Below are 12,365 nucleotides of genomic sequence, written 5' to 3'. Positions count from 1 at the left end.
CTTTAGTGTAAAGAGCGAGGTACTGACGAGGGGGCGAACCCCCTCATATATGTAATAAAAACATGAGAATACAAAACTTCTTTACGTAAGCTAATTTATAAGTTACGTATATCTTTTACTAAAAAAAGATTCGTAAAAAATCAAAAGTTCTAGTTGCCTTTATCTTAATTATCCAAAAAATCGGAGGGCAACTAGGCTTCCTCCCCCGCTCTTTTTTCTCAAAATCATTCAATCAAAATTATGAGAAAGTCATTTAGTAAAAAAAAAATAATAAATATGCAAATTTCGTTTTAATTATTCCTCTGCGGAGAGCCAAAATCAAAACATGCATTGATTGAAAAACGTTCAGAAATTAAATAAAAAAAAACAAGTTTTTTTTAACTGAAAGTAAGGAGCAAAATTAAAACTTAAAACGAACAGAAATTACTTCGTATATGAAAGGGGCTGCTTCCTCACCAACATCCCGCTCTTTACGCTAAAGTTTTTTACTGTTTTAGAAAGAAGAGTTGAAAGAAAGAGTCAAACTTTAGCGTCAAGAGTGGGATGTTGGTGAGGAAGCAGCCCCTTTCATATACGAAGTAATTTCTGTTCGTTTTAAGTTTTAATTTTGCTCCTTACTTTCAGTTAAAAAAAACTTGTTTTTTTTTTTATTTAATTCTCAAAAGGACGACCAGCAAGAGAATATAAGTCAGGAGAATCCAAGTGTAAGTGGACATATAATGCCCCATTGATATTCCCTTTGATAACAGCTTAGCAGGCGGCTTTCGGTCATTGTTTGAGAAGTTTGATCAAACATTTCTTTGTAACGAACTGCATGTATGGAGTGAGCCGGCTCAATAGTAACCGAAATCTCTAAAAACGGAATTTCGATAACAATAGATATTTCAAAAGAATTTACTTTTAATGCAGATTCCAAAGCTATAAATTCATTAAGTTTATAAGTTATAAATTCATATAAGTTTATATTATGAGAAAGGAACAGCCCCTTCCATATACGGAGTAATTTCAGTTCGTTTTAAGTTTTAATGTCGCTTCTTACTTTCAGCTAGAAAAACTTGTTTTTTTTTTTTTATTTAATCCCAGGAGTATGAAGCATGAAATTGGGTGATATAGGTTATAGGTTTTTTTTACTGCCAGGTGTGTAGAAAGGATGGGGTACATAGACAAGGAGTAGGGCTCATGATGAATAAGGAAGCTGCTAAGTCTTTTTTAGGGTGGGAAAGCATTAATAATGCAATATTAATTGCTTATTTTATGACTAAAAAGTTCAGAGTATCAGGATACAATTTCACAGAATCTATGGGAGATTATATTTTCATATTATACTTTTAAAACACTAAAAAAGAGTACTTCATAATTAAAACACGTATTTTCAAAATTCCGAGTGGCAATAATTTCCCTCCTCTTCCCCTCCCCTAAAGTTACCCCTTGTATTCGTAAAAAGCTCCCCACTCTTGAACTATCAATAATGTTAGGGTAATATGTTGGGGGTAATCAGTTTGGGGGTAATGCTTTCTTATTAAATTGACCTCTAGTGAAGTAGCTTGATCTAGTTCTAAGCTTGTTTCGATATTAATGTTAATTTCCGAAATCCCAACAAGGCTTGTGCGTACGACCTTAGAGCCCTGAAAGTGGTATGCATATAGGAGTGAGACACAACTTTATAAAACGGGAAATCATAAAACAAATAGTAGATGTTAGTGGAATAATTGCAGAAATCTGATATCTTTAGGGTAAGGTTTCATTTATTTATTTAGGGTAATCTTTAGGGTAAGGTTTCATTTATTTATTGATGGTGATTTGTAGAAGATTTATGCTTTGAAGATTCTTTTTTTTCTGCTCATATTTAGTTTAATGGAGCTCTTTACTTTTCTTTGAAAAACTTGTTTTGAGGAAAAAAAAATTTAGAATTAATCTTAAGAAAAGTCAAAACCAAACGAAATTGATTTTCAGCCAATGAATAAAATGACAAGATATAAAGAATATTTGGGCAAAAACTTCCGTTAACCCTCTTTCAGTGTTAAAGAGAAAGAGCAAACCTTTTGAACTGGCCCGAATCGAAGGAATAAAACGAAAGTATTTATGTTCGACAAAATAAAACGTACAGAAAACATAACGAAACGCAACGAAAAACTTATACAAAGACCGTAAACGTCTCAAAACATATTTAGTAGGATAAGATGAACCAACTGGAGAATTTATTAAATAAACCAGTTGAGATAAATGAAAATTTAGATTTGACCTTAAAAAATACGTGTTTGTAGAAAAAATAATGTTCCTCTCCTGGATGAAAATTGACAGCGCCTTCCTAGAAGTATTTGGGGTTTTACGAAGAGTGGCTAGCGCACCGGACTTGAGATTCTTGGAACAGGGGTTCGAGTCCTGGTGTCACTAGTTATTTGATTTGGAGCCGGGGTCAATTTTGTGACTCTGTAAGCTCAGCCTGAGTCGACCCAGCTCATAGTGAGCACCTGGAGAAATCAAGGGGCACGGGAGTTATTGGATGATTTACCCCCAGTCAAGCATTGCCCTACCGATCGAAGGCATCGAATCAGGAGATCGGTACCTGCGCAACGCAGACAATTGGTCAGCATGCGAATTTTTTTTTTTTTTTTAAGAGTGAGGTGAGACTGTTTAAATATTGACAAACATTAAGGCAAAGGGATGATTCTGCTTCAGTACCTATTATGGCAAAGGGGTGAGGCCTGGTGAAAGTGATATTTTTAGACCTCTGTGCTAATGTATTATTACTAAACAGGTTCAATTAGAAGAGTGCTATTCATGACTATAATACAGGCTATTATTTACGAAGGTGTGTACGGGATGAAATTTTTATGGGGAGACAGTCACGGCCGCGGTTTTTTTTTTTAGAGGTGGCCAGTAATTTGAAAAAAAAAATTATTTGATAATTTGAATAATAAGCACCAAGAAATTCGGGACAATTATAATTCCAGAGAGGGAAGCTAAAGCTTCTTCTATATACCTAATGATGGATTTTTATGGATTGCTTTTCTAGAACCAAACAAGGAAATATATATATATATATATATATATATATATATATATACCTTAATCAGTAAAGTCCTTTCGATCTGTCGGAGTATTAAACCCTTCTATTCGCCTACGTAGAGGTTTACATAATATAACCGGGAAAAGTGGTCACCCAATCGCTTAGTTTGGCTGAAGCATAATTTTGAACAGTTCTTACTTATATTTATATTAATCTGTCAACTACCAAGAATCCTCCTTCCTTACTTCGAATAGACCTTAATCAGTGGCGCCATTTCAGAAAACCTTAGGGGGGGGGCAAAAATCGATTTTGGGCCCCCATCCAGCCTTAAAAATTTTAAAATTTTCGAACATGCCTTTAGGTACCGTACTACCTTTGGGGTTCGCATTTTGCAGCTTATTTAGGGACCAAAAACAGTACCAAAATAGAACATTTACTGTATAAATCAGAAACTTACGTACAGTTACTTCAGCAATGGATATCTCCTTTGCTTCATTTTTGCGAAGTCGTCGACAAGCTTCTCAAAATTGAGCTCCTTCACTGCAGCTTTCTCTGAGAATATAAGCAGCAAATGCGAAAGTCGCTCGTTTTCCATCGTTGTCCGGAGGTAGTCCTTCACAAACGTCAACACAGAGAAAAAACGTTCATTTGAGCACGTTGTGAGCGGGAGTGTGAGGACTACCCTGACGACCTTAAGAAGCTCAGAATAAGCTTCTTTCAATCCTCCGAGGCGTTCGAAGACATCTAAAGCGTTTGCCGGTTTCTGTGGAAGCTGCGACACAAATGCACGAGCTATTAAAGCTTGACACTTCAGCTGCATAGTATCGATTCCCGCCTGATCGAAGTATGTCGCGATCACAAGAAGTAAATCTGAGTCCATAAAATCTTTGGATTTGGGGTTAAGGCAACGTGTGGCTTCTAGTACTGGCAGCTGGACAGAAAAACGCTCTTCAAACTCATTTAACACTCTGTCCAAAACCTCGTAGAACTCTCTCCGCTTTGATTTAACAGGTATGGCTGAAGAGAGAGCACTTGTTTCCGACAGATCAGCTCCGACATTAATGGCCATCTCTTTAGACTTGCCGTATAGGACACGAAAATACTCGTCATCACGCATTTTCCTCAGTTCCTTCTTTGTTGCACTGATTAAAGTGCAAGCTTCTGAGATGACCAGATCTGCTGCCTGTAGTTGTTCAGAAAGAGGGTTTATCACTGCAAGAACTTCGTGAATGACATGCAAACTGAATATGAAGGGAAACGACTCTAGCTGGTTCTTAAGACCCGTAGCTTCTGCCGCTGCCTCCCTGTCAGAAGATTCTTGAACTACTGACAGAACTGCGAGTATGCAGTCATATCTAACCAGGATCTTAGCCACTGATCTATACCAGTAAGACCAACGTGTCACTACTGTCCTTTCAAGCGTTAGCACAGGCACATTGGCAGTTTTCTGGGCTTCGACGAACAACTGGTATCGAGTGTTGCTGTTGGAGACGAAACTGTAAACTGTTTGCAAAACCGAAAATACTGATGAAATTCTTTGTATTTTCTGCATACAATCGCCAATGACAAGGTTAAGTCTATGGGAATGACAGTGTGTGTACACCGCTTGTGGTGCTTTTTCCCGGAGACGGGCCTGTACCCCTGAAAAGTGTCCGCTCATTACACTGGCCCCGTCATAGCACTGTCCAACACACTTTGACCAGTCAAGGCCGATACCCTTTATTTCGTTGTAAATGAAGTCGGCCAAACTCTCAGCGTCAACCTTGCGCATGTGGTAGCAACCTATGGCCCTTTCTTTGATTTTCAGGTCATGAACATAGCGCACTAAGATCGCGAGTTGTTCCTTTTTCGAGAGGTCTTTTGTCTCGTCAGCAAGAACGGCAAAATATTTTGCTTCTCTGACTTCTTTCGCGATAGAACTTTTGATTTCATTTCCTATGACCTCAGTGTAGTCGTTTTGGTACTCGTGTGACATGTAATGGCCATAGGCCTTACGAGAGTTTTTCATCAAGTCCGGGTTGATTTCTGTTAAAAGATGTACTGTCTCTACGAAATTCCCTTGATTGGCACTAGACTCCCCTTCATCATGGCCACGAAACGCAAGACCTTGCCGTCCAAGTAATGCTGTAGTTTTTAGTAGAGCTTTTACGTACTGTCTATTCTCTAGTATTTCCTTTTCGCGTTCTTTGGAGAGGCATGACGCAACAGATTCGGCCCCTCCGTCTCAATAGCTTTAAACTGAGTCAAAGAAATGGTACATGCTTTGTGTCGGTCGCTGTTTTCGTGCTGCCGTATCAGTTCAGAAATGTCTTTCCACTTTCTAAATCCTACGTCAATGAATGCTCTAGCTCCATACCTTTCGCCTGATCTTAGCGAGGATCCACTGAAATGTCGGCAATTGAAACAGAACACCGAGTCCTGTTCTTTCGAATATTCGAGCCATGGGTATGCCAAGAAATAGGAGCTGTTAAATTTTCGTGTGCGATTCCCGATGGTAGTGGCGGGATAGTCAGTCAAAACTGGTTGGCAGGGGTTATCATACGGGTTCACGGACAAATCGGTAGTGATCGTTCTGGAAGCCATTTCCTCCGTTTGTGGTTCGCGCAGGTTTGTCTCCTCAGAAATGTGTCTCACGTCCAGGGTGTGCTCGTTTGTCGGTAAAACTTCGGTTGCCGATGGGTTGTCCCTTGACGTCCCAGTTACTTCTTTTACCAGTACTTCACCGATAGTTATATTTCTAGTTTACTAAATACTCGACAAAATTTGCAACTTGGATGTGTCCTCTTGTAAATTATTAAGTTTCATCTAGATGGGATAGTTATTCGAAGTATCAAAGAATAGGTCGCTGAGTATTCTTTTTATATGGCACTTGCCCTTCGGCCAAGTGCCATATAGCGATCGCAATTTCTGTCCGTACGACAGAATTTCTGTCTGTCCTGTAACTTACGAGTGGGTGATCGGATCTTAATGAATTTTGATATTTAGAAGGGCCTCGTGACTCACAGCTTTTATTTTAAATCCCAACCGGCATTAAGCCTCTGATTTTCTTTTTAAATCAATCTATTGATTCTTAGAATTTTGCTAGAGCTCATACCAAAGTGAACAGATCCGTTCCAATTATGTCAATCACGTATCTATAGCTTGTGCTTATTATTCCCATCAAGTTTCATCGTGATCCCCCCACACTAAGCGTTTTCAAAGTTTTTAGACCCCCCCCCAATTCCACCCCACTTTAATGACTCTGGATCCGGTCAGAACTTAAAGTAAGAGATCCGATTTAGGAGGTCCTTCTAAATATGAAATTTCATTAAGATCCGATCACTCCATCGTAAGTTAAAAATACCTAATTTTGTCTAATTTTTCAGAATTAACCCTCCCCCACCCAACTCCCCCAAATAGAGCAGGTCCGTTCCGTTTATGTAAATCACGTATCTAGGACAACTGCTTATTTTTTCCACCAAGTTTCATACTGATCCCTCCACTCTAAGCGTTTTCCAAGATTTTAGGTCCCCCCTCCAACTCCCCCAAATGTCACCAAATCCGATCCAGATTTAAGATAACAGCTCTGAGACATGATATCCTTCTAAATATCAAATTTCATTAAGATTCGACCACCCGTTGGTAAGTTAGAAATACTTCATTTTTTCTATTTCTTCCGATTTGACCCCCCCCCCACTCCCCCCAGATGGGCGAATCAGGGAAACAATTTTTAATTTAATCTGGTCTATACGCCTGCCAAATTTCATCGTCTTAGCTTACCTAGAAATGCCTAAAGTAGCAAAACCGGGACCGACAGACCAACAGAATTTGCGATCGCTATATAAGAACTAGGACGTGAATTGTACATAATTAACATAGAAAACAACACAAAATTTAGAGCAAGCAACAACAAAAAACATAATCAATTCAACTACGAAGCTATAATCAATTATTTCGTGGTAACGAACTTCAAGTAAAAAGCGACGCGGCTCAATAGTAACCGAAACTCTAAAACACGGAATTTTGATACCTATAGATGCATCAAAAGAATCAGATTTGTACGCTAATTTCAAATATATAAGTTGTATCAAATTTAGTTTTACCCATCAAAAGTTACGAGCCTGAGAAAATTTGTCTTATGTCCGAAAAAAAGGAAAAACACCCCCCCCCTGAAAGTAATATAACCTTAACAAAAATCTCACCATTTAATTCAGCGCATCACTGAACTTTACTGCAGGAGTTTCAAGCTCCTATCTGCTAAAATGAGGAATTTTGGATTTTTTTGCCAGAAGAAAGATCAAGGACGCGTGTTATTTTTTTTCCAGGGGTGATCGTATTGACCCAGTTGTCCTAGAATATCGCAAGAGGGCTCATTCAAAGGTAAATTAAAAGTTCTAGTGCCCTTTTTCAAATGACCAAAAATTTGGAGAGCAACTAGGCCCCATCCCACCCTCTTTTTACCCTAAGTCACCTGATCAAAATTTTGAAACAGCCATTTTGTTTAATATATTTGAAAAATCTAATAAATATGTCTTTAAAGATGTCTTAATTGTCCAAAGTCTCTGGGGGAAGGTGTTAAATTTGTGGACTTTGCCCTTTTTTATAAATAGTATAGGTAATTGCGAAGTATACAGACGTTTTCAGTTTTTTCTGGTGGGGGGGGCAGCTCGAGCAGAGGAGGTTATGTAGGAGGATCTTTCCATGGAGAAACTTTTCATAGGGGAGCTGAATTTTCGATCAAGGGGGCACTGGATTTCCAAGCATTATTAAAAAAAGAATAAGAAATTAAATGAAAAAAAAGTTTCTTCAACTCAAAGTAAGGAGCAGGATTGAAACTTAAAACGAAAAGAAATTATTACATATGAGAAGGTTCACCCTTTCGTCAATACCTCGCTCTTTACGCTAAAGTTTTTTTTTAGTACTTTCAAAAGAGATATTTATTCTAATCAAACGGCCTTTGAGATTCAGGAGTCATTCTTAAAGAATTGGAACCAAATTTGAACAGCGTAAAGAGCGAGTATTGACAAGGGGGTGAACCCCTTCATATACTTAAAAATTGCTATCCGTTTTGAGCTTTAATGTTTCTTCTTACATTCAGTTGAAAAAACATGTCTTTTTTATTTCATTCAATTAAGTCCAATGTGCTATTCAATTTTATGTTTTGTAGGTTTTTATAGGTTTTATAGGTTTCTGTGATACACTTCTTTATTTATTTTTTTGTTTATGTAGGATTACCTTGCAAAGCTATCATTCCCTTGATTCTATATTTTAACCTAGAATCAATAAACACAAAATATGATGCACGAGTACTGCTGTCGGGTGATTAAACACTTTTTGAAGCAAGGTAAACTGAAGCTAGCCATAGTAATTCATGCGGACGAAAACTTATTAGGTTTGAAATTTCTTATCTTTGTCGCTTTTTGTTCTATCTTTCCTCTTCAAAAGAAGAAACTCAACAAGATTTGTCTGAGCATTATCTTATAAACAGTTCTTGGTAACGAGCTGTAAGTAAGGAGCGACCCGGCTCAATAGTAACCGAAACTCTAAAAAACGGAATTTGATACCAATAGATATTTCAAAAGAACTAAACTTTTATGCTGATTTTAAATACATTTTGTTAAGTTTAGTCTTACCCTTCAAAGGTTACAAGCCTGAGAAATGTGCCTGATTTTCAAAAAATGGCTGAAACACCCTTAGAACTCATATAATCATAATAAAATCATACCATCAGATTCAGCGTATTAAGAGAACCCTATTGTAGAGGCTCCAAGCTCCTATCTGCAAAAATGTGGAATTTTGTACTTCATATTAGAAGAAAGATCACGGATGCGTGTTTATTTATTTATTTTTTTTTGCCCAGGGGTGATCATATCGAACCAGTGGGCCAAGACATCGGGAGAGGGCTTATAAAATTTAAAATGTGGTAGATTTACTTACATTCGGTTTGAAAAACGAAGCCAATCGTCGTTGCATCTTTATTTCTTCTTCTTTCCTTTGGGCTTTTATTTTCCTTTTTTATGCACCACTCGCACCGGATGAACTCATGTTTCAATAATCCGATTTGAACTTGAACACAACTCAACACTGTTTCACGGTTCTTTATTTGATGAAGGGTAACGAGAAACTAAATACAAAACTGGAATGACACCCTGGTCTGGATACCCTCTTTTCCAGATGTTAGCCTACACATAAATGTGCCGACTGACGGGATTCATTAATCACTGGAGAGACTTCAATGTCACAGAAGTACTCCGAGCCCAGAAAGGACTTTACAAACCCCTGCCAAAAGGGTGACCATAAATTAATTAGGGAGAACGGCAAAAACAGGATACTTTCTTGAAATGCAATAATCGTCGAGTATCTTGAATTTGCTATTTAGTAATAATTCACAGTAGAAATACGGTAAAAAAAAGAGAAAAAAGTAGAACAAGGACGAATAAACAAAGAATTACGTGGTTGAAATTGGGCCCCTCCAGAAATCAGGGGGGGCCATGCCCCCCCCCCAAAATGGCGCCACTGACCTTAATTTTACAATATTTTGGTTTAGTTACACAAATCTGTGCAGAAAGAAAGGATAGCCGAAATTCAATCGTAGCTATATTGATATAATTATCTTAGTTCTAAGTTATTGATGTTCTACTCAGCCCCCTTCTGCTATCACGAAACTCTAGATCCACTAATGATTAGGAACAGTATTCCACAAACCCTTGACGAACTGCAGCATTTATATCAAACGAGAGGGTGCAAACTTTCAGAAATCACGTACGCCAGGCGGCAAGCGTGGCCAAAATTTGCCAAGCGTGGTTTAACGATACTTAGCGTTAAGGGAGCCGCGCCATGTGTGGTGGAACTTTGTGGCACACATGGTCCTCCGAGATGTATACCAGTTAACTGAAACTGTGTGGCCCCACCTCAGTATCACCTCCGATTATGCGGAACAACCTTAAAAGAGCCTCATTTTGTAATTATGACTCATTTGGAATAAAACTTTATTCGTCATTTGGAATAAAGTTTCTGCGGGGGGGGGTCCCCCCACAAACTTTTTGTCCGACTTGTTAAGACTTAAAAAAGATGCATATACACAATAGCTTGACGAATTTTAAAAAATTTGTGTACCTCTCCCCCAAAACAAATATATTCGATGCACCCTTGCAAGAGCCGCTTATACTTGGAATCGACTAGCTCCGTGATATTTGTGAAGTTTTGAATACACTTTTTTAGCTTTTCATATAAATAGCTTGCTTTATAGCGTCTTGACGAAGTTGGGCATTGTGAATTGTGCCCCTCCCCCACACAATTACTTTTGTACATCCCTAATTCTCCATCCTACTTTTTGTGTGATCTTACATGTGTAACACGTATTAAGGAATAATAATAATCTAATGTAAGTCAAACAAGGTCAAACAACGCAGTATTCATAAAAAAAACACCACACTCGGCTGGCGCCAACAGTATTTGTGCTGAGCATTTATTGCCGCAAATGACCTCCTCCATAACCACCTTGCATTACTTTTTCAAATGCTTTTTAACGTTGGTGTCGTTCCGGACACTGTATGCATTGGAGTGATTAGCCCGATTCTCAAAAGGAATAAACATAAATCACCATGTACGTCATATAGGCCAGTGACTACGTCAGGCATTTTCGCAAAGATATTTGAGCTTCTGATTGTTGACCACTTAAAAGAAAAGTGTATTATGACACCATTTGTTCGGGTTCCAGTCAGGTTTAGGTTGCTTCTATGTCCTTAGAAGTCTCTGTAATATATTCAGAGATACAGAAGCATCTGGGAGCACTCTGGTTTTGGTTCTCGGAGTACACGATGTTATGAATGCTTTTGGTTTCCTTGTCCACTCGCAGGCCATGTTGGAGTTGTATAGCTGTGTTAGTCTTGATGTAATTGTACCATTAGTTTATATGAATAGGCATCTAAAAGTTCGTTTGAAATTGAGAAATGTACTTATGAATAGTGGGCTTCCAGTATTCGTCGAAATAAAGCAAGGAGCCATCATATCACCGATTATCTACAACAACGTGTCTCTTCCTGCACAGATTGGCCTACCTATTAGCTGCATTTCATATGGGATGTATACACCAGTGCTTTGTTATGCGAACGATCTGTTAAATCCATGCCGGTTAACAGCTAGTCTTCAATGGAGTTTTGGTAACCTATCTGATACATATCTACAAATAGGACTAAGTATGAATGCTGCGAAGTCCCAAGTCTTTTCTTTAACTCACATGGTAGTTATGTGACCGATAGTGTCTGTTTAGGTAATAGTGATTTGGCACCCACCACTGTACTAGAATATTTAGGTCTCCGGATTGGGTCTTCGATTAAGGGTCTTTTTCGATTATATACGAAAGCTTTTACTTCGGAATGCTGAACGCAAACTTAGAATCGCTTTTGCTAGTATGGTTATATCGCAGCTTGATCTGGAACGGAGAGCCCTTTCTCGAATATAAATTAGTGTGGCTCTCCCGCAAATTCTATATTTGATCCCATTTTGCGACATTTTTGCTAAATCTGATAGGCGAGTGTTACGAAAGTGCTATTTTAAGTGCGCAAAATTTTTGCTTCAGGCCCTTCGATGGTTCAAGAATAGGTGCATCGTTAACCATTTTGGTGAGGTGGAACCGGTTCAGGCGGGGGGTGAACAGTTTCAGAAACTGAGTAACCAGTCTCTTCTCACCCGTGGAAGGGCGTACTATTTTAGATTTGGTATTATTAGTAATTTGTGTATATCTTCACGGCATATTTGTTTTGTTTTTCCTTCTTTTACTGTACTTCACCCTCTTCTTTTTCTTGATGGGCAATAAAGAACATTCATACACAATAAATACAAATGTTCTATATGAGTTAGGTTAGATTATTAGTTATGTTCCATACAATATAGGAAAGAGTTAAATTTGTCGGCAATAAAGTCAATTTTCATGCTATTGTTACTACACTTTTTGATAAATGTTTGTGGTTAGGAGCTTTCAAAAGGTAAGACATTAGATACACTCAAAAATGGTATGTTTAAATCAAGGGCTCAAACACTGACTAATCGAACATACTAGAAAGCTCGGAGGCTTTAATATAGGACCGTAGCACGGAGTCACAACCAAATGCAAGGTCAGAAGCTTAGGGGGTAGCATTAGAGGTATGAGAGGCAGAAGACTCAGAGGCAAACAAAGTATTATATATATCGATGACAAAGTATAAATAGCCCTTTCGTGCAAACCATTAAATGTGGGCTGGGTTGACAAGCGAATCACATAAGTTAGGTAGCTCATGATAAAATACAATCAAGATTACCATACTAGCTGTGAAATATTGGATTAATGCTGCTGAGGTTGTTGAAGGAACTGCCCTTTATTACCATTACCATAGTA

The 12,365-nt window shown here is 38.2% G+C and overlaps 1 protein-coding gene across 1 annotated transcript; it reads right to left on the bottom strand.

Moving 5' to 3' along the window:
- Positions 1-688: 688 nt before the first annotated feature.
- LOC136036804 (zinc finger MYM-type protein 1-like) lies at positions 689-5,018 on the bottom strand. Its single transcript, XM_065719135.1, has 2 exons — positions 3,653-5,018; positions 689-918 (listed from the first exon to the last, which is right to left on the bottom strand). The coding sequence occupies exons 1-2, from the start codon at positions 5,016-5,018 to the stop codon at positions 689-691; spliced, it is 1,596 nt and encodes a 531-aa protein (XP_065575207.1).
- Between the last annotated feature and the right edge of the window lie 7,347 nt (positions 5,019-12,365).

The sequence above is a fragment of the Artemia franciscana genome, chromosome 16 (genome assembly GCF_032884065.1).
Source record: "Artemia franciscana chromosome 16, ASM3288406v1, whole genome shotgun sequence".
NCBI classification, from domain to species: Eukaryota; Metazoa; Arthropoda; class Branchiopoda; order Anostraca; family Artemiidae; genus Artemia; species Artemia franciscana.
Note: the sequence above shows the minus strand (reverse complement) of the source record. Positions and strands in the feature narration are given on the sequence as shown.